Genomic DNA, 26392 nt, shown 5'->3' with positions numbered 1-26392 from the left:
GAGAGAGACAGAGAGACAGGGAGAGAGACAGAGAGACAGGGAGAGAGACAGGGAGAGAGACAGAGAGACAGGGAGAGAGACAGAGAGACAGAGAGAGAGACAGGGAGAGAGACAGGGAGAGAGACAGAGAGACAGGGAGAGCGAGAGACAGGGAGAGACAGGGAGAGAGACAGAGAGACAGGGAGAGAGACAGGGAGAGAGACAGAGAGACACGGGGAGAGACAGAGACAGGTAGAGAGACAGGGAGAGAGACAGAGAGACAGGGAGAGAGACAGAGAGACAGGGAGAGAGACAGAGAGACAGGGAGAGAGACAGAGAGACAGGGAGAGAGACAGGGAGAGAGACAGAGAGACACGGGGAGAGACAGAGACAGGTAGAGAGACAGAGAGACAAGGAGAGAGACAGAGAGACAGGGAGAGAGACAGAGAGACAGGGAGAGAGACAGGGAGACAGGGAGAGAGACAGAGAGACACGGGGAGAGACAGAGAGACAGGGAGAGAGACAGAGAGACAGGGAGAGAGACAGAGAGACAAGGAGAGAGACAGAGAGACAGGGAGAGAGACAGAGAGACAGGGAGAGAGACAGAGAGACAAGGAGAGAGACAGAGAGACAGGGAGAGAGACAGAGAGACAGGGAGAGAGACAGAGAGACAAGGAGAGAGACAGAGAGACAGGGAGAGAGACAGAGGGAGGAGCTGGTGTCTGTACCCCAGTCCTCTCTGTCTCTCTCTGTCTCTCTCCCTGTCTGTCTCTCTCTGTCTCTCTCCCTGTCTCTCCCTGTCTCTCTCTCTCTCCCCCTGTCTCTCCCTGTCTCTCTCTCCGTCTCTCTGTCTCTCTCTCCCTCTCTCTCTCCCTGTCTCTCTCTCTGTCTCTCCCTGTCTCTCTCTCCGTCTCTCTCCCTGTCTCTCTCTCCCTCTCTCTGTCTCTCTCTCTGTCTCTCCCTGTCTCCCTGTCTGTCTCTCTCTCCCTGTCTGCGTCTCACCTCCAGCAGCTGGTCACCGTATCCCAGCCCGGCACGCTGCGCCAGGCTGCGCTCTTCCACGCGAGACACAAAAACTCCGCCACGCTCTCCCCCCGCGATGGATATCCCCAACTTCTCTCCCTCTCTCTCCAGCGTGACTTGACGCACCTCCACACAGCCACCACCACTACGCACGGGGAGAGAGAGAGTCTGTGGGTGAGTGGGTGACTGAGTGTGTGTGTGAGTGTCTGAGTGAGTGTGTGAGTGAGTGAGTGTGTGTGTGGGTGAGTGGGTGACTGTGTGTGTGTGTGTCTGTGGGTGAGTGGGTGACTGAGTGTGTGTGTGTGAGTGTCTGAGTGAGTGTGTGAGTGTGTGAGTGAGTGAGTGTGTGTGTGGGTGAGTGAGTGGGTGTGTGAGTGTATGAGTGTGTGAGTGAGTGGGTGTGTGAGTGTCTGAGTGTGTGAGTGAGTGAGTGGGTGTGTGAGTGTGTGAGTGTCTGAGTGAGTGTGTGAGTGAGTGTGTGTGAGTGTGTGAGTGAGCGAGTGTATGAGTGTGTGAGTGTGTGTGTGAGTGTCTGAGTGAGTGTCTGAGTGAGTGTGTGAGTGAGTGAGTGTGTGAGTGAGTGGGTGTGTGAGTGTGTGAGTGAGTGTGAGTGGGTGTGTGAGTGAGTGTGAGTGGGTGTGTGAGTGAGTGTGTGAGTGAGTTAGTGGGTGAGTGTGTGGGTAAGTGTGTGGTTGTGTGTGTGAGTGAGTGAGTGTGTGAGTATGTGAGTGTGTGAGTGTGTGTGTGTGAGTGCGTGTGTGTGACTAAGTGAGTGGGTGTGTGAGTGGGTGAGTGTGTCAGTGTGTGAGTGTTTGAGTGAGTGAGTGTGTATGTACGTGAGTGAGTGTGTATGTGAGTGTGTGAGTGGGTGTGTGAGTGTGAGTGTTTGAGTGTGAGTGTGAGTGTTTGAGTGTGTGTGTGAGTGTGTATGTACGTGAGTATGTATGTGAGTGAGTATGTGAGTGTTTGAGTGAGTGTGTATGTGAGTGAGTGTGTGTGAGTGAGTGTGTGTATGTACTTGAGTGAGTGGATGTGTGTGTACGTGAGTGAGTATGTACGTGAGTGTGTGTGTAAGTGAGTGTGTATGTTTGTATGTGAGTGAGTGTGTGTGAGTGTGTATGTACGTGAGTGAGTATGTGAGTGTGTGAGTGAGTGTGTGAGTGTGTGAGTGAGTGGGTGGGTATGTACGTGAGTGAGTGTGTGAGTGTGTATGTGAGTGAGTGAGTGGGTGTATGAGTGTGTGTGTGAGTGTGAGTGGGTGTGTGAGTGAGTGGGTGTGTGAGTGAGTGTGTGAGTGAGTGTGTGAGTGAGTGGGTGAGTGAGTGTGTGAGTGAGTGTGAGTGTTTGAGTGTGTGAGTGTGTGAGTGAGTGTGTGAGTGTGTGAGTGTGTGAGTGAGTGTGTGAGTGAGTGTGTGAGTGAGTGTGAGTGTTTGAGTGTGTGGTGAACTTCTTCGGTACCGTACGTAGCCAACCGTTGCTGAGTATCGGAGGTGCGGATGAAGGACAACAAACGACTACACAACTTTATTGTCTTATACATATTTTATAATTTTATTGTTTCCCTTCTAACGTGGTGGTGACTTTTACCGAAAGAACCAAGAATAATAATTTTATTGTTTTATATATTTTTATAATTTTATTGTTTCCCTTCTAACGTGGTGGTGACTTTTACCGAAAGAACCAAGAATAATCATTTTATTGTTTTATATTTTTATTATTTTATTGTTTCCCTTCTAACGTGGTGGTGACTTTTACCGAAAGAACCAAGAATAATAATTTTATTGTTTTACAATAATTGTATTGGTTTATATATTTTTTAAATTATTTTATTGTTTCCCTTCTATAACGTGGTGGTGACTTTACCGAAAGAACCAATAATAATAATTTTATTGTTTTACAATAATTGTATTGGTTTATATATTTTTTAAATTATTTTATTGTTTCCCTTCTATAACGTGGTGGTGACTTTACCGAAAGAACCAAGAATAATTATTTTATTGTTTTACAATAATTGTATTGGTTTATATATTTTTATTATTTTATTGTTTCCCTTCTATAACGTGGTGGTGACTTTACCGAAAGAACCAATAATAATAATTTTATTGTTTTACAATAATTGTATTGGTTTATATATTTTTAAAATTATTTTATTGTTTCCCTTCTATAACGTGGTGGTGACTTTACCGAAAGAACCAATAATAATAATTTTATTGTTTTACAATAATTGTATTGGTTTATATATTTTTTAAATTATTTTATTGTTTCCCTTCTATAACGTGGTGGTGACTTTACCGAAAGAACCAAGAATAATTATTTTATTGTTTTACAATAATTGTTAATTCGGCAGCGCCGCTCAGCGCCGGGAGCCCCTCCCTGGGAGTCTGAGGGACACTTCGACCGGGGAGCCATGGCTTCGATACAGCGGGGGAACTCTCCGTTCATCGGCTGAACCTTAAGCTGGGAGCCGTGGGTCAGACGGCGCGCGAGCTGAACGGCACCGTTCGCCAGGGTTAACTCGTGCACATGTAGAGGCAGCATGGCGGAAACCGAGCTACGGAAGCGGAGCTCTCACAGCCGGTTGGTTATTAAAACCGCGTTGCTTTCCCGGTCAGCGTGCGTGTCAGTGTATCACAACAACAAACAACAACAACAACTCAACCCATCCACACTTACCCCCACCCACCCACTGCCCTCTCTCTCCTCCCCTTGCCTCGTTCACTCTCTCTCCATAACCCTCTCTCACCCCCTCCCTCCATCCCTCCCTCCCTCCACCCCTCCTCCCTCCCTCCCTCTGCCCCTCCCTCCCTCCCTCCTCCCTCCCTCCATCCACCCCTCCCTCCTCCCTCCCTCCATCCACCCCTCCCTCTCCCTCTGCCCCTCCCTCCCTCCCTCTGCCCCTCCCTCCCTCCCTGCACCCCTCCACCCCTCCCTCCCTCTCCCTCCGCCCCTCCCTCCCTCCACCCCTCCCTCCCTCCCTCCACCCCTCCCTCCCCCCTCCCTCCCTCCCTCCACCCCTCCCTCCCTCCCTCTCCCTCTGCCCCCCACCCCTCCCCCTCTCCCCCCCCACCTCACCGTTGTGAGTCCCTCTCCCCTGGGTGCCGTGAGCGGTGGCGACGTTGTGGGGCGAGGTGCCGGTGGTGGAGGCGGTGGAGGCGGTGGTGGAGGCGGTGGAGGCGGTGGAGGCGGTGGAGGCGGCGGTGGAGGCGGTGACCACCAGGGCGGCGGCATCCACAGCCTGGGCCACAGCAGGCGAGGGGGACAGAGACACGGGGGGAGGGGAGACTGGGGGGGGGGGGAGGTGAGGGAAACGCAGAGACACGGGGGGGGGGGAGAGAGAGACGGGGAGAGAGAGACACGGGGAGAGAGACACGGGGAGAGAGACACGGGGAGAGAGACACGGGGAGAGAGACACGGGGAGAGAGAGACACGGGGAGAGAGACACGGGGAGAGAGACACGGGGAGAGAGAGACACGGGGAGAGAGACACACGGGGAGAGAGACACACGGGGAGAGAGACACACGGGGAGAGAGACACGGGGAGAGAGACACGGGGAGAGAGAGACACGGGGAGAGAGAGACACGGGGAGAGACAGACACGGGGAGAGAGAGACACGGGGGAGAGAGAGACACGGGGAGAGAGACACGGGGAGAGAGAGACACGGGGAGAGAGAGACACACGGGGAGAGAGACACGGCGAGAGAGAGACACGGGGAGAGACAGACACGGGGAGAGAGAGACACGGGGAGAGAGAAGACACGGGGAGAGAGACACGGGGAGAGAGGACACGGGGAGAGAGAGACACGGGGAGAGAGAGACACGGGGAGAGAGAGACACGGGGAGAGAGAGACACGGGGAGAGAGAGACACGGGAGAGAGAGACACGGGGAGAGAGGCACGGGGAGAGAGAGACACGGGGAGAGAGACACGGGGAGAGAGAGAGACACGGGGAGAGAGAGACACGGGGAAGAGGAGGAGGGTGGTGTTGATGTTGAGGGTCGTGGCGTCATTCCAGACACATTCACCAACACGGAGAACGGATGGTGCGGTGGGTTGGGTAGGGTAGGTGGGAGGTGGTATGTGAGTGTGATGAGTGGTATGTGTGTAGTAGGTATGTGACGGTGTTGGTATGCGAGTGGTAGGTGTGAGTGGTACTTGAAGGCTATCGTCACCAGGGTTACGTGTGGCGGTGTTGGTATGTGAGTGGTAGGTGTGAGTGGTACTTGAAGGCTATCGTCACCAGGGTTACGTGTGACGGTGTTGGTATGCGAGTGGTAGGTGTGAGTGGTACTTGAAGGCTATCGTCACCAGGGTTACGTGTGGCGGTGTTGGTATGTGAGTGGTAGGTGTGAGTGGTACTTGAAGGCCATCGTCACCAGGGTTACGTGTGGCGGTGTTGGTATGTGAGTGGTAGGTGTGAGTGGTACTTGAAGGCTATCACCAGGGTTACGTGTGGCGGTGTTGGTATGTGAGTGGTAGGTGTGAGTGGTACTTGAAGGCTATCGTCACCAGGGTTACGTGTGGCGGTGTTGGTATGTGAGTGGTAGGTGTGAGTGGTACTTGAAGGCTATCACCAGGGTTACGTGTGGCGGTGTTGGTATGTGAGTGGTAGGTGTGAGTGGTACTTGAAGGTCATCACCAAGGTTACGTGTGGCGGTGTTGGTATGTGAGTGGTAGGTGTGAGTGGTACTTGAAGGTTATCACCAAGGTTACGTGTGGCGGTGTTGGTATGTGAGTGGTAGGTGTGAGTGGTACTTGAAGGCTATCACTAGGGTTACGTGTGGCGGTGTTGGTATGTGAGTGGTAGGTGTGAGTGGTACTTGAAGGTTATCACCAAGGTTACGTGTGGCGGTGTTGGTATGTGAGTGGTAGGTGTGAGTGGTACTTGAAGGTCATCACCAAGGTTACGTGTGGCGGTGTTGGTATGTGAGTGGTAGGTGTGAGTGGTACTTGAAGGCTATCGTCACCAGGGTTACGTGTGGCGGTGTTGGTATGTGAGTGGTAGGTGTGAGTGGTACTTGAAGGCTATCACCAGGGTTACGTGTGGCGGTGTTGGTATGTGAGTGGTAGGTGTGAGTGGTACTTGAAGGCTATCGTCACCAGGGTTACGTGTGGCGGTGTTGGTATGTGAGTGGTAGGTGTGATTGGTACTTGAAGGCTATCACCAGGGTTACGTGTGGCGGTGTTGGTATGTGAGTGGTAGGTGTGAGTGGTACTTGAAGGTCATCACCAAGGTTACGTGTGGCGGTGTTGGTATGTGAGTGGTAGGTGTGAGTGGTACTTGAAGGTTATCACCAAGGTTACGTGTGGCGGTGTTGGTATGTGAGTGGTAGGTGTGAGTGGTACTTGAAGGCTATCACTAGGGTTACGTGTGGCGGTGTTGGTATGTGAGTGGTAGGTGTGAGTGGTACTTGAAGGTTATCACCAAGGTTACGTGTGGCGGTGTTGGTATGTGAGTGGTAGGTGTGAGTGGTACTTGAAGGTCATCACCAAGGTTATGTGTGGCGGTGTTGGTATGTGAGTGGTAGGTGTGAGTGGTACTTGAAGGCTATCGTCACCAGGGTTACGTGTGGCGGTGTTGGTATGTGAGTGGTAGGTGTGAGTGGTACTTGAAGGTCATCACCAGGCTTACGTGTGGCGGTGTTGGTATGTGAGTGGTAGGTGTGAGTGGTACTTGAAGGTCATCACCAGGCTTACGTGTGGCGGTGTTTATATGTGAGTGGTAGGTGTGAGTGGTACTTGAAGGTTATCACCAAGGTTACGTGTGGCGGTGTTGGTATGCGAGTGGTAGGTGTGAGTGGTACTTGAAGGTTATCACCAAGGTTACGTGTGGCGGTGTTGGTATGTGAGTGGTAGGTGTGAGTGGTACTTGAAGGTTATCACCAGGGTTACGTGTGGCGGTGTTTATATGTGAGTGGTAGGTGTGAGTGGTACTTGAAGGTTATCACCAAGGTTACGTGTGGCGGTGTTGGTATGTGAGTGGTAGGTGTAAGTGGTACTTGAAGGCCATCGTCACCAGGGTTACGTGTGGCGGTGTTGGTATGTGAGTGGTAGGTGTGAGTGGTACTTGAAGGTCATCACCAAGGTTACGTGTGGCGGTGTTGGTATGTGGGAGCGAGTGGCTGGAAGGGATTCGGATTCGTATCCTGCCGGGTTTCACTCCACCTCCACCCACACTGCCAAACGAGCCTAGATGGGGGAGAGGGGGTGGAGAGGGGGGGGGAGATGAGGTGTGAACAAGTCTCCATGAGTCTCTATGTATCTCTATTTATCTCTATGAGTCTCTATGAATCTCTATGTATCTCTATGTATCTCTATGAGTCTCTATTAATCTCTATGAATCTCTATGTATCTCTGTATCTCTATGCATATCTATGAGTCTCTATGTATCTCTATGAATCTCTATGTATCTCTATGTATCTCCATGAGTCTCTATGAGTCTCTATGTATCTCTATGAGTCTCTATGTATATCTATGAGTCTATATGTATCTATATGTATCTCTATGTATCTCTATGAGTCTCTATGTATCTCTATGAGTCTCTATGTATATCTATGAGTCTCTATGTATCTCTCTGTATCTCTATGTATATCTATGCGTCTCTATGTATCTCTATGAATCTCTATGTATCTCTATGTATCTCCATGAGTCTCTATGAGTCTCTATGTATCTCTATGTATCTCTATGTATTTCTATGAGTCTCTATCTATCTCTGAGTTTCTGTGTATCTTTGAGTCTCTATGGGTCTCTATGTATCTCTGAGTCTCTTTGAGTCTCTATGCATCTCTATGAGTCTCTATGTATCTCTATGTATCTCTATGAGTCTCTATTAATCTCTATGTATTTCTATGAGTCTCTATTAATCTCTATGAATCTCTATGTATCTCTGTATCTCTATGTATATCTGAGTCTCTATGTATCTCTATGAATCTCTATGTATCTCTATGTATCTCCATGAGTCTCTATGAGTCTCTATGTATCTCTGAGTCTCTATGTATATCTATGCATCTCTATGTATCTCTATGTATCTCTATGAGTCTCTATGAATCTCTATGTATCTCTATGAGTCTCTATGTATATCTATGAGTCTCTATGTATCTCTCTGTATCTCTATGTATATCCATGTATCTCTATGTATCTCTATGTATCTCTATGAGTCTCTATGTATCTCTATGTATCTCTATGTATCTCTATGTATCTCCATGAGTCTCTATGTATCTCTGAGTCTATATGTATCTCTATGAGTCTCTATGAGCATCTATGTATCTCTATGAGTCTCTATGTATCTCTGAGTCTCTATGAGCCTCTATGTATCTCTGAGTCTCTATGTATCTCTATGAATCTCTATGAGTCTCTATGAGTATCTATGTATCTCTATGCATCTCTATGTATCTCTGAGTCTCTATGAGTCTCTATGTATCTCTGAGTCTCTATGTATCTCTAAGAGCATGTATGTATCTCTATGAGTCTCTATGAATCTCTATGTATCTCTATGAGTCTATGTATCTCTATGTATCTCTACGAGTCTCTATGTATCTCTGAGTCACTATGAATCTCTATGTATCTCCATGAGTCTCTATGTATCTCTGAGTCTCTATGAATCTCTATGTATCTCTATGAGTCTCTATGAATCTCTGAGTATCTCTATGAGTCTCTATGTATCTCTGAGTCTCTATGTATCTCTGTGTCTCTATGTATCTCTATGTATTTCTATGAGTCTCTATGTATCTCTGAGTCTCTATGTATCTCTATGAGTCTCTATGTATCTCTATGTATCTCTATGAGTCTATATGTATCTCTATGAGTCTCTATGTATCTCTGAGTATCTCTATGAGTCTATGTATCTCTATGAGTCTCTATGTATCTCTATGTATCTCTGTATCTCTATGTATCTCTATGTATCTCCATGAGTCTCTATGTATCTCTGAGTCTTTATGAATCTCTATGTATTTCTATGAGTCTCTATGTATCTCTGAGTCTCTATGAATGTCTATGTATCTCTGAGTCTCTATGAATCTCTGAGTCTCTATGTATCTCTATGAATCTCTATGTATCTCTGAGTCTCTATGTATCTCTATGCATTTCTATGGGTCTCTATGTATCTACGTATCTCTGAGTCTCTATGAATCTCTATGTGTTTCTATGGGTCTCTATGTATCTCTATGAATCTCTATGTATCTCTATGTATCTCCATGAGTCTCTATGAGTCTCTATGTATCTCTATGTATTTCTATGAGTCTCTATCTATCTCTGAGTCTCTTTGAGTCTCTATGCATCTCTATGAGTCTCTTTGAGTCTCTATGTATCTCTATGTATCTCTATGAGTCTCTATGCATCTCTATGAGTCTCTATGTATCTCTATGCATTTCTATGGGTCTCTATGTATCTACGTATCTCTATGAGTCTCTATGAATCTCTATGTGTTTCTATGGGTCTCTATGTATCTCTATGAGTCTCTATGAATCTCTATGTATCTCTATGTATCTCCATGAGTCTCTATGAGTCTCTATGTATCTCTATGTATTTCTATGAGTCTCTATCTATCTCTGAGTCTCTTTGAGTCTCTATGCATCTCTATGAGTCTCTATGTATCTCTATGTATTTCTATGAGTCTCTATGTATCTCTAGGAATCTCTATAAGTCTCTATGTATCTCTGAGTATCTCTATGAGTCTCTATGTATCTCTATGCATTTCTATGGGTCTCTATGTATCTACGTATCTCTATGAGTCTCTATGAATCTCTATGTGTTTCTATGGGTCTCTATGTATCTCTATGAGTCTCTATGAATCTCTATGTATCTCTATGTATCTCCATGAGTCTCTATGAGTCTCTATGTATCTCTATGTATTTCTATGAGTCTCTATCTATCTCTGAGTCTCTTTGAGTCTCTATGCATCTCTATGAGTCTCTATGTATCTCTATGTATTTCTATGAGTCTCTATGTATCTCTAGGAATCTCTATGTATCTCTGAGTCTCTATGAATCTCTATGTATTTCTATAGGTCTCCATGTATCTTTGTGTATCTCTGTGTATCTCTAAGTAGAGTCTCTATAGATATCTGTGTATGTCTGTGTATCTCTGTGTATCTCTACGTAGAGTCTCTATATATATCTGTGTATGTCTGTGTATCTCTGCGTATCTCTATGTAGAGTCTCTACATATTTCTCTGTATATCTCTATGTATCTCTGTGTATCTATATGTAGAGTCTCTATATCTGTGTATCTCTGTGTATCTCTACGTAGAGTCTCTCTATATATCTGTGTATGTCTGTGTATCTCTGTGTATCTCTACGTAGAGTCTCTATATATTTCTGTGTATATCTCTATGTATCTCTGTGTATCTCTGTGTATCTATATGTAGAGTATCTATATATATATATATCTGTGTATGTCTGTGTATCTCTGCGTATCTCTACGTAGAGTCTCTATATATTTCTGTGTAAATCTCTATGTATCTCTGTGTATCTCTACGTAGAGTCTCTATATCTGTGTATGTCTGTGTATCTCTGTGTATCTCTATGTAGTCTCTATATATTTCTCTGTATATCTCTGTGTATGTCTGTGTATCTCTACGTAGAGTCTCTATATATTTCTCTGTATATCTCTGTGTATGTCTGTGTATCTCTACGTAGAGTCTATATATTTCCGTGTAAATCTCTATGTATCTCTGTGTATCTCTGCGTATCTCTACATAGAGTCTCTATATATATCTCTATGTATCTCTGTGTATCTCTGTGTATCTATATGTAGAGTCTCTATATATTTCTCTGTGTATATCTGTGTATCTCTGCTGAAAGTACCTGTGCTGTGAGTACTTGGGAGCGACTGGGTACTGTGTGGCGTTGTACTTCGGGAGCAGTCTGAGCTGAGGTCACATGGGTTCAGATCCAGCATGTGGTGATAGACGGAGTGGTGGGACCTGGGGAGAGAGACGCGGGGAGAGGGAGAGAGAGAGAGGGAGAGGGAGAGAGGGAGATGGGGAGAGAGAGATTGGGAAAGAGAGAGATGGGGAGAGAGAGATGGGGAGAGAGAGAGATGGGGAGAGGGAGATGGGGAGAGAGAGAGATGGGGAGAGAGAGATGGGAGAGAGAGAGATGGGGAGAGGGAGATGGGGAGAGAGAGAGATGGGGAGACAGAGATGGGGAGAGAGATGGGGAGAGAGAGATGGGGAGAGGGAGAGAGAGAGATGGGGAGAGAGAGATGGGGAGAGAGAGAGATGGGGAGAGAGAGAGATGGGGAGAGAGAGATGGGGGAGAGAGAGAGATGGGGAGAGAGAGAGATGGGGAGAGAGAGATGGGGAGAGAGAGAGATGGGGAGAGAGAGAGATGGGGAGAGAGAGAGATGGAGAGAGAGAGATTGGGAGAGAGAGATGGGGAGAGAGATGGGGAGAGAGAGATGGGGAGAGGGAGAGAGAGAGAGGGAGAGAGGGAGAGAGAGAGATGGGGAGAGAGATGGGGAGAGAGAGATGGGGAGAGGGAGATGGGGAGAGGGAGAGAGAGAGAGGGAGAGAGAGAGATGGGGAGAGGGAGATGGGGAGAGAGATGGGGAGAGAGATGGGGAGAGAGAGATGGGGAGAGAGAGAGGGAGATGGGGAGAGAGAGATGGGGAGAGGGAGATGGGGGAGAGAGAGATGGGGGAGAGAGAGAGGGAGATGGGAGAGAGAGATGGGGAGAGGGAGATGGGGAGAGAGAGATGGGGAGAGAGATGGGGAGAGGGAGATGGGGAGAGAGATGGGGAGAGGGAGATGGGGAGAGAGATGGGGAGAGGGAGATGGAGAGAGAGAGATGGGGAAGGAGAGAGAGAGGGAGATGGGGAGAGAGAGATGGGGAGAGGGAGATGGGGAGAGAGAGATGGGGAGAGGGAGATGGGGAGAGAGAGATGGGGAGAGAGAGAGGGAGAGGGGATGGGAGAGAGAGATGGGGAGAGAGAGATGGGGAGAGAGAGATGGGGAGAGAGATGGGGAGAGGGAGATGGGAGAGATGGGAGAGGGAGATGGGGAGGAGATGGGGAGAGAGAGATGGGGAGAGAGATGGGGAGAGAGAGATGGGGAGAGGGATGGGGAGAGAGAGATGGGGAGAGGGAGATGGGGAGAGAGAGAGATGGGGAGAGGGAGATTGGGGAGGAGAGAGAGATGGGGAGAGACGAGATGGGGAGAGAGATGGGGAGAGAGAGATGGGAGAGGGAGAGAGAGAGATGGGGAGAGAGAGATGGGGAGAGAGAGAGATGGGGAGAGAGAGATGGGGAGAGAGAGAGATGGGGAGAGAGAGAGATGGGGAAGAGAGAGATGGGGAGAGAGAGATGGGGAGAGAGAGAGATGGGAGAAGAGAGATTGGGAGAGAGAGATGGGGAGAGAGATGGGGAGAGAGAGATGGGGAGAGAGAGATGGGGAGAGGGAGAGAGAGAGAGGGGAGAGAGAGATGGGGAGAGAGATGGGGGAGAGAGAGATGGGGAGAGGGAGATGGGGAGAGGGAGAGAGAGAGAGGGAGAGAGAGAGATGGGGAGAGGGAGATGGGGAGAGAGATGGGGAGAGAGATGGGGAGAGAGAGATGGGGAGAGAGAGAGGGAGATGGGGAGAGAGAGATGGGGAGAGGGAGATGGGAGAGAGAGATGGGGAGAGAGAGGGAGATGGGGAGAGAGAGATGGGGAGAGGGAGATGGGGAGAGAGAGATGGGGAGAGAGATGGGGAGAGGGAGATGGGGAGAGAGATGGGGAGAGGGAGATGGGGAGAGAGATGGGGAGAGGGAGATGGAGAGAGAGATGGGGAGGGAGAGAGAGAGGGAGATGGGGAGAGAGAGATGGGGAGAGGGAGATGGGGAGAGAGAGATGGGGAGAGGGAGATGGGGAGAGAGAGATGGGGAGAGAGAGAGGGAGATGGGGAGAGAGAGATGGGGGAGAGAGAGATGGGGAGAGAGATGGGGAGAGGGAGATGGGGAGAGAGATGGGGAGAGGGAGATGGGGAGAGAGATGGGGAGAGAGAGAAGGGGAGAGAGATGGGGAGAGAGAGATGGGGAGAGGGATGGGAGAGAGAGAGAGATGGGGAGAGGGAGATGGGGAGAGAGATGGGGAGAGAGAGATGGGGAGAGAGATGGGAGAGAGAGAGAGATGGGGAGAGAGATGGGGAGAGAGAGAGATGGGGAGAGAGATGGGGAGAGAGGGGATGGGGAGAAGAGATGGGGAGAGAGGGATGGGAGATGGGGAGAGAGAGATGGGAGAGAGAGAGATGGGGAGAGGGAGAGATGGGGAGAGGGAGATGGGGAGAGGGAGATGGAGAGAGGGAGATGGGGAGAGGAGATGGGGAGAGGGAGATGGGGAGAGAGATGGGGAGAGAGAGATGGGAGAGAGAGATGGGGAGAGAGATGGGGAGAGAGATGGGAGAGAGAGATGGGGAGAGGGAGATGGGGGAGAGAGGGGAAAGAGATGGGGAGAGAGAGAGATGGAGAGAGAGAGATGGGGAGAGAGAGATGGGGAGAGGGAGATGGGGAGAGGGAGATGGGGAGAGGGAGATGGGGAGAGAGAGATGGGGAGAGAGAGATGGGGAGAGAGATGGGGAGAGGGAGTTGGGTTGAGAGAGATGGGGAGAGGGAGTTGGGGAGAGAGAGATGGGGAGAGAGAGATGGGGAGAGGGAGTTGGGGAGAGAGAGATGGAGAGAGAGAGATGGGGAGAGAGATGGGGAGAGAGATGGGGAGAGATGGGGAGAGAGATGGGGGAGAGAGATGGGGAGAGAGAGATGGGGGAGAGAGAGAGATGGAGAGAGAGATGGGGGAGAGAGATGGGGAGGACAGGGAGATGGGGGGGAGAGATGGGGAGAGGGAGAGATGGAGAGAGAGAGATGGGGAGAGAGAGAGATGGGGGGAGAGAGATGGGGAGAGGGAGAGATGGAGAGAGAGAGATGGGGAGAGAGAGAGAGATGGGGAGAGAGAGATGGGGAGAGGGAGATGGGGAGAGAGATGGGGAGAAGGAGAGGAGATGGAGAGAGAGAGATGGGGAGGAGATGGGGAGAGGGAGATGGGGAGAGAGAGATGGGGAGAGGGAGAGATGGGGAGAGAGAGATGGGGAGAGGGAGATGGGGGAGAGATGGGGAGAGAGAGAGAGATGGAGAGAGAGAGATGGGAAGAGAGAGATGGGGAGAGAGAGATGGGGAGAGAGATGGGGAGAGAGAGAGATGGGGAGAAGGAGATGGGGAGAGAGAGATGGGGAGAAGAGAGAGAGAGATGGGGAGAGAGAGATGGGGAGAGAGAGATGGGGAGAGAGATGGGAGAGAGAGATGGAGAGAGAGATGGGGAGGGAGATGGGGAGAGAGATGGGGAGAGAGAGATGGGGAGAGAGAGAGATGGGGAGAGGGAGATGGGAGAGAGAGATGGGGAGAGAGAGATGGGGAGAGAGAGATGGGGAGAGGGAGATGGCGAGAGAGATGGGGAGAGAGAGATGGGGAGAGAGAGATGGGGAGAGGGACAGATAGATGGGGAGAGAGAGATGGGGAGAGAGAGATGGGGAGAGAGAGATGGGGGAGAGAGAGAGATGGGGAGAGAGAGATGGGGAGAGAGATGGGAGAGAGAGATGGGGAGAGAGAGATGGGAAGAGAGATGGGGAAAGAGAGAGATGGAGAGAGAGATGGGGAGGAGAGAGAGATGGGGAGAGAGAGATGGGGAGAGAGAGATGGGGAAAGAGAGAGATGGAGAGAGAGATGGGGAGAAGGAGAGGGAGATGGGGAGAGAGAGATGGGGAGAGGAGATGGGGAGAAGGAGAGGGAGATGGGGAGAGAGAGATGGGAAAAGAGATGGGGAGAGAGAGATGGGGAGAGAGAGATGGGGAGAGAGAGATGGGGAGAGAGAGATGGGGAGAGGGAGATGGGGAGAGAGAATGGGGAGAGAGAGATGGGGAGAGAGAGATGGGGAGAGGGAGATGGGGAGAGGGAGATGGGGAGAGGGAGATGGGGAGAGGGAGATGGGAAGAAGGAGAGGGAGATGGAGAGAGATGGGGGAGGGAGATGGGGAGAGAGAGAGAAATGGGGAGAGGGAGATGGGGAGAGAGAGATGGGGAGAGGGAGATGGGGAGAGAGAGATGGAGAGAGAGATGGGAGAGAGAGATGGGAGAGAGGGAGATGGGGAGAGAGAGAAATGGAGAGAGAGATGGGGAGAGGGAGATGGGGAGAGGGAGATGGGGAGAGGGAGATAGGGGAGAGATAGGGAGAGAGATAGGGAGAGAGAGATGGGGAGAGGGAGATGGGGAGAGAGAGAGATGGAAAGAGAGAGATGGGGAGGGACAGAGAGATGGGGAGAGAGAGATGGGGAGAGAGAGATGGGGAGAGAGAGATGGGGAGAGAGAGATGGGGAGAGAGAGATGGGGAGAAAGAGATGGGGAGAGAGAGATGGGGAGAGAGAGATGGGAGAGAGAGATGGGGAGAGAGAGGTGAGAGAGAGAGATGAGGAGAGGGAGATGGGGAGAGAGATGGGGAGAGAGATGGGAAAGAGAGATGGGGGAGAGAGATGGGGAGAGAGAGATGGGGAGAGAGAGATGGGGAGAGAGAGATGGGGAGAAAGAGATGGGGAGAAGAGATGGGGAGAGAGAGATGGGGAGAGAGAGATGGGAGAGGGGGAGAGAGAGGGAGAGAGAGATGGGGAGAGGGAGATGGGGAGAGGGAGATGGGGAGAGGGAGATGGGGAGTGAGTGAGAGTGTGTGTCTCTGGGTGAGTGAGTGAGTGAGTGGGTGAGTGTGTGTGTGTCTCTGGGTGAGTGAGTGTGTGTCTCTGGGTGAGTGAGTGAGTGTGTCTCTGGGTGAGTGAGTGTGTGTGTCTCTGGGTGAGTGAGTGAGTGTGTCTCTGGGTGAGTGAGTGAGTGTGTCTCTGGGTGAGTGAGTGTGTGTGTGTCTCTGGGTGAGTGGGTGGGTGAGTGGGTAAGTGAGTGAGTGTGTCTTTGGGTGAGTGAGTGAGTGAGTGGGTGAGTGTGTGTGTGTCTCTGGGTGAGTGAGTGAGTGTGTCTCTGGGTGAGTGAGTGTGTGAGTGGGTGAGTGTGTTTGTGTCTCTGGGTGAGTGAGTGTGTGGGTGAGTGTGTGTGTGTATGGGTGAGTGAGTGAGTCTCTGGGTGAATGAGTGAGTGTGTGTCTCTGGGTGAGTGAGTGAGTGGGTGAGTGTGTGTGTGTCTCTGGGTGAGTGGGTGTGTGTATGTGTGTCTCTGGGTGAGTGGGTGAGTGTGTGTGTGTCTCTGGGTGAGTGGGTGAGTGTGTGTGTGTCTCTGGGTGAGTGGGTGTGTCTGTGTGTGTCTCTGGGTGAGTGAGTGAGTGGGTGAGTGTGTGTGTGTCTCTGGGTGAGTGGGTGAGTGTATGTGTGTCTCTGGGTGAGTGGGTGAGTGTGTGTGTGTCTCTGGGTGAGTGGGTGAGTGTGTGTGTGTATCTGGGTGAGTGTGTGGGTGTGTGTGTGTATCTCTGGATGAGTGAGTGAGTGGGTGAGTGTGTGTGTGTCTCTGGAAGAGTGAGTGGGTGAGTGGGTGAGTGTGTGTGTGTCTCTGGGTGAGTGTGTGGGTGAGTGTGTGTGTGTCTCTGGGTGAGTGAGTGTGTGTGTCTCTGGGTGAGTGAGTGGGTGAGTGTGTGTGTGTCTCTGGGTGAGTGAGTGAGTGTATGTGTGTCTCTGGGTGAGTGTGTGTGTGTCTCTGGGTGAGTGGATGTGTGTGTGTGTGTATCTCTGGGTGAGTGGGTGAGTGTGTGTGTGTCTCTGGGTGAGTGGGTGAGTGTGTGTGTGTCTCTGAGTGAGTGAGTGAGTGGGTGAGTGTGTGTGTGTCTCTGGGTGAGTGTGTGGGTGTGTGTATCTCTGGGTGAGTGAGTGGGTGAGTGTGTGTGTGTCTCTGGGTGAGTGAGTGGGTGAGTGTGTGGTGTCTCTGGGTGAGTGGGTGTGTGTATCTCTGGGTGAGTGAGTGAGTGGGTGAGTGTGTGTGTGTCTCTGGGTGAGTGGGTGTGTGTATGTGTGTCTCTGGGTGAGTGGGTGTGTGTGTGTGTATCTCTGGGTGAGTGAGTGAGTGGGTGAGTGTGTGTGTGTCTCTGGGTGAGTGGGTGAGTGTCTGGGTGTGTGTCTCTGGGTGAGTGTGTGTGTGTCTCTGGGTGAGTGAGTGTGTGGGTGAGTGTGTGTGTGTATGGGTGAGTGAGTGAGTCTCTGGGTGAATGAGTGAGTGTGTGTCTCTGGGTGAGTGAGTGTGTGGGTGAGTGTGTGTGTGTCTCTGGGTGAGTGGGTGTGTGTATGTGTGTCTCTGGGTGAGTGAGTGAGTGAGTGGGTGTGTATGTGTGTCTCTGGGTGAGTGGGTGAGTGTGTGTGTCTCTGGGTGAGTGAGTGTGTCTCTGGGTGAGTGAGTGAGTGAGTGGGTGTGTGTGTGTCTCTGGGTGAGTGGGTGAGTGTGTGTGTCTCTGGGTGAGTGAGTGAGTGAGTGGATGAGTGTGTGTGTGTGTCTCTGGGTGAGTGAGTGAGTGGGTGAGTGTGTGTGTGTCTCTGGGTGAGTGTGTGTGTGTATCTCTGGGTGAGTGAGTGAGTGTGTGTGTGTGTGTCTCTGGGTGAGTGAGTGGGTGAGTGTGTGTGTGTCTCTGGGTGAGTGGGTGAGTGTGTGTGTGTCTCTGGGTGAGTGTGTGTGTGTGCATCTCTGGGTGAGTGAGTGAGTGGGTGAGTGTGTGTGTGTCTCTGGGTGAGTGAGTGTGTGTGTCTCTGGGTGAGTGAGTGGGTGAGTGTGTGTGTGTCTCTGGGTGAGTGTGTGGGTGTGTGTATCTCTGGGTGAGTGAGTGAGTATGTGTGTGTGTCTCTGGGTGAGTGAGTGTCTGGGTGAGTGGGTGAGTGTGTGTGTATCTCTGGGTGAGTGGGTGAGTGTGTGTGTGTCTCTGGGTGAGTGAGTGAGTGGGTGAGTGTGTCTCTGGGTGAGTGAGTGAGTGGGTGAGTGTGTGTGTGTCTCTGGGTGAGTGGGTGAGTGTGTGTGTATCTCTGGGTGAGTGGGTGAGTGTGTGTGTGTCCCTGGGTGGGTGAGTGAGTGGGTGAGTGTGTGTGTGTCTCTGGGTGAGTGAGTGAGTGTGTGGGTGGGTGATGGGTGAGTGAGTGGGTGAGTGAGTGGGTGAGTGAGTGGGTGAGTGAGTGGGTGAGTGAGTGGGTGAGTGAGTGGGTGAGTGAGTGAGTGGGTGAGTGGGTGAGTGGGTGAGTGTGTCTCTGGGTGAGTGTCTGGGTGTGTGTGTCTCTGGGTGAGTGTCTGGGTGTGTGTGTCTCTGGGTGAGTGTCTGGGTGTGTGTGTCTCTGGGTGAGTGTGTGGGTGTGTGTGTCTCTGGGTGAGTGTCTGGGTGTGTGTGTCTCTGGGTGGGTGAGTGTCTGGGTGTGTGTGTCTCTGGGTGAGTGTGTGGGTGTGTGTGTCTCTGGGTGAGTGTCTGGGTGTGTGTGTCTCTGGTGAGTGAGTGGGTGAGTGTGTGTGTGTGTGTCTCTGGGTGAGTGTCTGGGTGTGTGTGTCTCTGGGTGAGTGAGTGAGTGGGTGAGTGAGTGTGTCTCTGGGTGAGTGAGTGTGTCTCTGGGTGAGTGTGTGTGTGTCTGGGTGAGTGTGTGTGTGTGTGTGTCTCTGAGTGAGTGAGTGGGTGAGTGTGTGTGTATCTCTGGGTGAGTGTGTGTGTCTCTGGGTGAGTGTCTGGGTGTGTGTGTCTCTGGGTGAGTGTCTGGGTGTGTGTGTCTCTGGGTGGGTGAGTGTGTGTGTCTCTGGGTGAGTGTCTGGGTGTGTGCGCTGAGCTCACCCGGTGAGCAGCGTGGTGGGGCAGCCGGTGGCGAGTCCGGGTGGCGTGTGAGCGCGCACGGCCGTGCTGAACACCGTGTACGTGGGCACGTTGCAGTGACGCATCACGGCTGTGGCTACGGGGACCGGGGGGTAAGACGGGGAGCCTGGAGGTGCACACACAGGGAGACGACGGGGAGAGAGAGACACGGGGAGAGAGAGACGGGGAGAGAGAGACACGGGGGAGAGAGACACGGGGAGAGAGAGAGACACGGGGAGAGAGGAGAGGAGACACGGGGAGAGACACGCGGAGAGAGAGAGAGAGACACGGGGAGAGAGGGACACGGGGAGAGAGAGACACGGGGGAGAGAGAGAGACGGGGAGAGAGAGACACGGGGAGAGAGACACGGGGAGAGAGAGAGAGAGACACGGGGAGAGAGAGAGACACGGGGAGAGAAAGACACGGGGAGAGAGAGAGACGCGGGGAGAGAGAGACGACGGGGAGAGAGAGACGACGGGGAGAGAGAGACACGGGGAAAGAGAGAGACACGGGGAGAGAAAGACACGGGGAGAGAGAGAGACACGGGGAGAGAGAGACACGGGGAGAGAGAGAGACACGGGGAGAGAGAGACACGGGGAGAGAGAGCCACGGGGAGAGGGAGACACGGAGAGAGACGCGGGGAGAGAGAGACACGGGGAGAGAGAGAGACGCGGGGAGAGAGAGACACGGGGAGAGAGAGACACGGGGAGAGAGAGACACGGGGAGAGAGAGAGACACGGGAGAGAGAGACACGGAGAGAGACGCGGGGAGAGAGAGACACGGGGAGAGAGAGAGACGCGGGGAGAGAGAGACACGGGGAGAGAGAGAGACACGGGGAGAGAGACACGGAGAGAGACGCGGGGAGAGAGAGACACGGGGAGAGAGACGCGGGGAGAGAGAGACGCGGGGGAGAGAGAGACACGGGGAGAGAGAGACACGGGGAGAGAGAGACACGGGGAGAGAGAGAGACGCGGGGAGAGAGAGAGACACGGGGAGAGAGAGACACGGGGAGAGAGAGAGACACGGGGAGAGAGAGAGACACGGGGAGAGACACGGGGAGAGAGAGAGACACGGAGAGAGAGAGACGGGGAGAGAGAGAGACACGGGGAGAGAGAGAGACACGGGGAGAGAGAGACACGGGGAGAGAGAGAGACACGGGGAGAGAGAGACACGGGGAGAGAGAGAGACACGGGGAGAGAGAGACACGGGGAGAGAGAGAGACACGGGGAGAGAGAGACACGGAGAGAGAGACGCGGGGAGAGAGAGACACGGGGAGAGAGAGAGACGCGGGGAGAGAGAGACACGGGGAGAGAGAGACACGGGGAGAGAGAGAGACACGGGGAGAGAGAGACACGGAGAGAGACGCGGGGAGAGAGAGACACGGGGAGAGAGAGAGACGCGGGGAGAGAGAGACACGGGGAGAGAGACACGGGAGAGAGAGACACGGGGAGAGAGAGAGACGCGGGGAGAGAGAGACACGGGGGGAGAGAAAGACGCGGGGAGAGAGAGACACGGGGGGAGAGAGAGACACGGGGAGAGAGACACAGGGAGAGAGAGAGACACGGGGGGAGAGAGAGACACGGGGAGAGAGACACAGGGAGAGAGACACGGAGAGAGACACGGGGAGAGAGAGACACGGGGAGAGAGAGACACGGGGAGAGAGAGACACGGGGAGAGAGAGACACGGGGAGAGAGACACGGGGAGAGAGACACAGGGAGAGAGAGACACGGGGAGAGAGAGACACGGGGAGAGAGAGACACAGGGAGAGAGAGACACGGAGAAAGAGAGACACGGGGAAAGAGAGACACGGGGAAAGAGAGACACAGGGAAAGAGAGACACGGGGAGAGAGAGACACGGGGAGAGACACGGGGAGAGACACGGGGAGAGAGAGACACGGGGAGAGAGAGACACGGGGAGAGAGAGACACGGGGAGAGAGAGACACGGGGAAAGAGAGACACGGGGAGAGAGAGACACGGGGAGAGAGACACGGGGAGAGAGACACGGGGAGAGAGAGACACGGGGAGAGAGAGACACGGGGAGAGAGAGACACGGGGAGAGAGAGACACGGGGAAAGAGAAATACAGGGAGAGAGACACGGGGAGAGAGACACGGGGAGAGAGACACGGGGAGAGAGACACAGGGAGAGAGAGACACGGGGAGAGAGAGACACGGGGGAAAGAGAGACACGGGGAAAGAGAGACACGGGGAAAGAGAGACACGGGGAGAGAGAGACACGGGGAGAGACACGGGGAGAGACACGGGGAGAGAGAGACACAGGGAGAGAGACACGGGGAGAGAGAGACACGGGGAGAGAGACACAGGGGGAGAGAGAGACACGGGGAGAGACACGGGGAGAGAGAGACACGGGGAGAGAGAGACACGGGGAGAGAGACACAAAGCGTCCCACAGAGACCCATGGTTGGCTACGTGCCAAAGAACTTCAACAAAGTACACACCTCTCTCTGTCTCACCGGTCCTGCTGATGCTGTGTCTCTGTCTCTCACTCTCTGTCTCTCTGTCTGTCTCTCTCTCTGTCTCTCTCTCTATCTGTCTATCTCCCTCTGTATCACTTGGTCTCTCTCTCTCTGTATCTCCTTCTGTCTCTCTGTATCTGTCTCGCTGTGTCTCTCTGTGTGTGTCTCTCTGTATGTGTATCTGTGTCTCTCTGTGTGTGTGTCTCTGTGTGTGTGTCTCTCTGTGTGTGTCTCTGTGTGTCTCTCTGTATATGTCTCGCTGTGTGTCTCTCTGTGTGTGTCTCTCTGTATGTGTATCTGTGTCTCTCTGTGTGTCTCTCTGTGTGTGTCTCTCTGTGTGTGTCTCTCTGTGTGTCTCTCTGTATGTGTATCTGTGTCTCTCTGTGTGTCTCTCTGTGTGTGTGTCTCTGTGTGTGTGTCTCTCTGTGTCTCTCTGTATATGTCTCGCTGTGTGTCTCTCCGTGTGTGTCTCTATGTATGTGTATCTGTGTCTCTCTGTGTGTCTCTCTCTGTGTGTCTCTCTGTGTGTGTCTCTCTGTGTGTCTCTCTGTATGTGTCTCTCTGTGTGTGTCTCTGTGTGTGTCTCTCTGTATCAGTCCCACTGTGTGTCTCTCTATGTGTGTCTCTCTGTGTGTCTCTCTGTGTGTCTCTCTGTGTGTGTCTCTGTGTGTGTCTCTCTCTCTCTGTCTCGCTGTGTGTCTCTCTGTGTGTGTCTTTCTGTGTGTGTATCTGTGTCTCAGTGTGTTTGTGTGTCTGTGTGTGTATCTGTCTCTGTGTGTGTGTCTGTGTTGTATTCCCGCTCACGGCCAACACCACTGAGGATTATCTGAACCGGTTCTGGGCCTCCCCTAGGTCGCCTCAGCCTGAAATGAGTACCTGGTGCGGTGTGTAGTAAACATCGCTACTGGGGAGACAAAGGCGGTCGGGCGTGGTGCTGGCCACCCACCCCCTCGTGTACCGTTCCGGCCTTCATAGGTGCTCACTACCAGCACTTGCCCCTACAGTCTGTTAAGGCTATACGGGGGATCTTTGTCATCTTTGTCTGTGTGTGTCTGTGTGTGTCTATGTGTCTCTCTCTGTGTCTCTGTGTCTCTGTGTCTGTGTATCTCTCTCTGTGTCTCTGTCTCTGTGTGTCTCTGTGTATCTTTCTCTGTGTCTCTGTGTCTGTGTATCTCTCTCTGTCTCTGTGTCTGTGTATCTCTCTCTGTGTCTCTGTGTCTGTGTATCTCTCTCTGTATCTCTGTCTCTGTGTGTCTGTGTGTCTCTGTGTATCTCTCTCTGTGTCTCTGTGTCTGTGTATCTCTCTCTGTGTCTGTGTATCTCTCTCTGTCTCTGTCTCTGTGTGTCTGTGTGTGTCTGTGTGCCTCTGTGAGTCTGTGTGTCTGTGTTTTTATCTCTGTGTGTCTGTGTGTTCTATGTGTCTGTGTGTGTCTGTGTGTGTCTGTGTGTGTCTGTGTGTCTGTGTGTCTCTGTGTATCTCTCTGTGTCTATGTGTCTGTGTATCTCTCTCTGTGTCTCTGTGTGTCTGTGTGTGTCTGTGTGTGTCTGTGTGTCTGTGTGTGTCTGTGTCTCTGTGTGTCTGTGTGTCTGTGTCTCTGTGTGTCTGTGTCTCTGTGTGTCTGTGTGTTCTGTGTATCTGTGTCTCTGTGTCTGTGTGTTCTGTGTGGCTGTGTCTCTGTGTCTCTGTGTGTCTGTGTCTCTGTGTGTCTGTGTGTTCTGTGTATCTGTGTCTCTGTGTCTGTGTGTTCTATGTGTCTGTGTCTGTGTCACCGGTGATGCTGTGTCTCTGTCTCTGTGTGTCTGTGTGTCTGTGTGTTCTGTGTGTCTGTGTTCTGTGTGTCTGTGTGTTCTGTGTGTCTCTGTGTGTCTGTGTGTGTCTCTGTGTGTCTGTGTGTGTCTGTGTGTCTCTGTGTGTCTCTGTCTCTGTGTTTGTGTGTGTGTGTCTCTGTGTGTCTCTGTGTGTCTGTGTCTCACCGGTGATGCTGTGTCTCTGTCCCGACAGAAGGCCTCCGTGTGAGCGCCACGTCGTAGGCGCCAGGAGCCGCGGGGAGACGTCCAGACGGTCGCGAGCACGCAAATACTCACGGGGACGCTGATGTGTGTACACAGACACACACAGAGAGACAGTGAGAGAGAGACAGAGAGAGACAGAGGGAGAGACAGACAGAGAGAGACAGAGAGAGAGACAGATAGAGAGACAGTGGGAGAGAGACAGAGCGAGACAAAGAGAGACAGAGAGAAAGAGAGAGATAGAGAGACAGTGGGAGAGAGACAGAGACAGAGAGAGACAGAGAGAAAGAGACAGTGAGAGAGAGACAGAGACAGAGAGAGACAGAGGGAGACAGACAGAGGGAGAGAGAGACAGAGAGAGACAGATAGAGAGACAGTGGGAGAGAGACAGAGGGAGACAAAGAGAGACAGAGAGAAAGAGAGAGACAGACAGAGAGAGACATAGAGAAAGAGAGAGACAGAGAGAGAGACAGAGACAAAGAGAGACAGAGGGAGAGAGAGACAGAGAGACAGTGGGAGAGAGAAAGAGAGAGAGACAGCGGGAGAGACAGAGGGAGAGAGAGACAGAGAGACAGTGGGAGAGAGACAGTGGGAGAGAGACAGAGAGACACAGAGAGAGACAAACAGAGAGACAGAGCAAGACAGAGAGACAGAGAGAAAGAGAGAGAGACAGACAGAGAGACAGTGGGAGAGAGACAGAGAGAGAGACAGAGAAAGACGGAGATTGAGAAAGAGAGACAGACAGAGAGACAGTGGGAGAGAGACAGAGAGACACAGAGAAAGACAGACAGAGATTGAGACAGAGAGACAGAAGCTGAGCCAGTCCACCGGACCTCCTCTATTCCACCAGAGGACCAGGCGGTACTAGTCCAGCTCCCTACATAGCCCCTCCAATAAACACAAACACACACACCTACACACACACACCTACACACACACACCTACAAACACACACACCTACACACAACAACAACAACAACCGCCATTCGTCACTAAGTGGCGGTGACGTCACCACGACGCTTGTGCCAGGCCATGTGCACCTTGAGGCCACGTGAAGTGTCGAACGCCCGCTGGCAGGAGGTCACGGGGCAGACCCAGGTGCCATGGGTCGACTGACTGAGATGACTGGCTGATGCACCACCTGTGCCCCCTACTGTGCCAACCTGCTGTGCTTCAGCCACCAGGCGCTCCGCTCGTTGTTGTGAGCATCGCTCGTCCACCGTCCGTTGTTGTAGGAGGGCGACTGCCTCCAACTGCCCAGTAGCATCCTTCATGAGCTTCCTCCAGAGGCCGATCTTGACACCGCTGGTACCAGTCATCGGCAAGTCCACTCAGCTCCACGTCCTCCTGTACCACATCACTCCATCTCTTCCTCTAGCCCGTGCCGCGCCCGTTTAGCCCCCTCGATCCGGCCGAACAAAAGCTGTTTCGGCATGCGGTAGCTGGGCATGCGGGCTACATGACCCAGCCAACGCAGCCTTGCCTGCCGGAGGAGCTCACCGATGGGACCTTGCCCAGATCTTTCAAGAATTTGTGAGCTCCTCACACAATCCAGCCTGGTTAAACCCAGGATGGATCGTAGGCAGGCCAGCCTAAATGTTTCTAACCGGCGAAGATGTTCCATCAGGGGGGTCCACGTTTCGCAGCGTAGAGAAGGGAGGGAATGACCGTGGCCGAGAAGACCTGAAGCTTAGTGCGGAGCAACAGACCAGGTAGCTTCCACACAGCGCTACGCAACCGATGAAAAGATATTGCCGCTCGACTGATTCGGAGTGAAACCTCTGCTGTTAAACTGAAGCCGGTGATAAGCACACTGCCCAGGTATGGGAAACTCTCCACTCTCTCCACAACTGCCCCATCACCGATTGGGAGTTGTGGGGGTGGAGTGTCCGATGGTACAAAATACCCAGGCAGGTGCTTCGTTTTGGTGGGGCTGATGGCAAGGCCCCATCTCTTAGTGGCACGCTCCAATCCCAGCAGCAGCGTCTCCAACTCCTCCTCTGAATGAGCAGCTATTACCAAATCATCGGCATACATAACGTGGTTGAGCAATAGGGAGCCATCCCTTCACCGCACCCGGGCATCGATCAGCCTCCCATTATATCTGTACCATATGGAGATTCCCCCGGTGCAGCTATTGAAGGCTTCACGAACTACGTGGTCCAACATAGATGTTAAATAATGTGGGAGCCAGAGGACATCCCTGTCGCACCCCAAGGTGTACAGGGAATGGCTCTGACTCCCAGCCACGTAGTTTTGCCCGGGCCCGCTCACCATCATGAAGGTCCTAAATGATCGTGAGCAGAGGGTCAGGGACTCCAAAAGCACAAAGAACAACCCAGAGCCCAGGCCTACTGATGGTATCATAGGCCTTGACCAGGTCAATAAAGCAGAGATGTAGGTCTTGTTGGAATTCCCTACACCTCTGCTGTAGCAGACGGACAGAAAATATGGCATCTGTGCAGGACCGTCCTTTCCTGAAACCGCATTGGGGCTCCGCAAGCCTCTCCTCAGCGTGCCTCGCAAGGCGATGTTGAATAATCCTTGCCAGGACCTTTCCCAGCACACTGAGGAGTGAGATGCCCCTGTAGTTGTTAGTCTGTGCGGTCCCCCTTCTTAAAGAGGGGGAACCACCAGGGCATCCTTCCAATCCTGCGGAACCCATCCAGTGGTCCAGATTGTTGTTATGATGTCATATAGGGCAGTCTGTGCACAAATGTCACCCTCCCTCAGCATTTCGCTTGGGAGATCGTCTCTACCCGGTGCCTTTCCTGGTCTCAGACTCCAGATCGCCTTCAGTACTTCCTCAACAGATGGCACCTCAGCCAGCCACTCACAGGGGGTGACTTCTTCCAATATTTGAGGCACCGCAACCTCAGCAGGGTCATCCCCACATTATGCCATGATGCTTTCCTGGCTGAGGGATTTCCCCTCCCCCAGGACCTCACAAAAATGCTTAGCAAATCTGAAAACCTGTTCCTGGGGGTCGGAGATTGGATCACTGTTTTTTCCCCTAATCATGGTAATAGGTGTGGAGTTAAATAGAGATTTGTGATCACGGGCCACTGAGGCAGACTCCATCTCCTCAGCAACCCACGACCACCACCCATCCTTGCAGCGCGTCACGGCTCTCCGAACCTCCGAGCGAA

At 52.3% G+C, this 26392-nt stretch overlaps 1 protein-coding gene across 1 annotated transcript in view; it reads right to left on the bottom strand.

Moving 5' to 3' along the window:
- Nucleotides 1-26392, bottom strand: part of LOC116937240 (uncharacterized) — a 78974-nt gene that overhangs the window by 5637 nt on the left and 46945 nt on the right. Inside the window, exons 15-20 of the mRNA XM_076054936.1 lie at nt 23208-23325; nt 18739-18883; nt 10801-10919; nt 7079-7186; nt 4075-4284; nt 982-1147 (exon numbers count right to left, since the gene is read on the bottom strand). Coding sequence (XP_075911051.1) covers nt 982-1147; nt 4075-4284; nt 7079-7186; nt 10801-10919; nt 18739-18883; nt 23208-23325 — 866 coding nt within the window. The remainder of the gene's footprint in view (nt 1-981; nt 1148-4074; nt 4285-7078; nt 7187-10800; nt 10920-18738; nt 18884-23207; nt 23326-26392) is intronic.

This window comes from Petromyzon marinus, chromosome 68 (assembly GCF_048934315.1).
Source record: "Petromyzon marinus isolate PM22_M1 ecotype Great Lakes invasive population chromosome 68, UKy_Petmar_22M1.pri1.0, whole genome shotgun sequence".
Taxonomy (NCBI): domain Eukaryota; kingdom Metazoa; phylum Chordata; class Hyperoartia; order Petromyzontiformes; family Petromyzontidae; genus Petromyzon; species Petromyzon marinus.
This window is presented reverse-complemented; position numbering and strand designations above follow the sequence as displayed.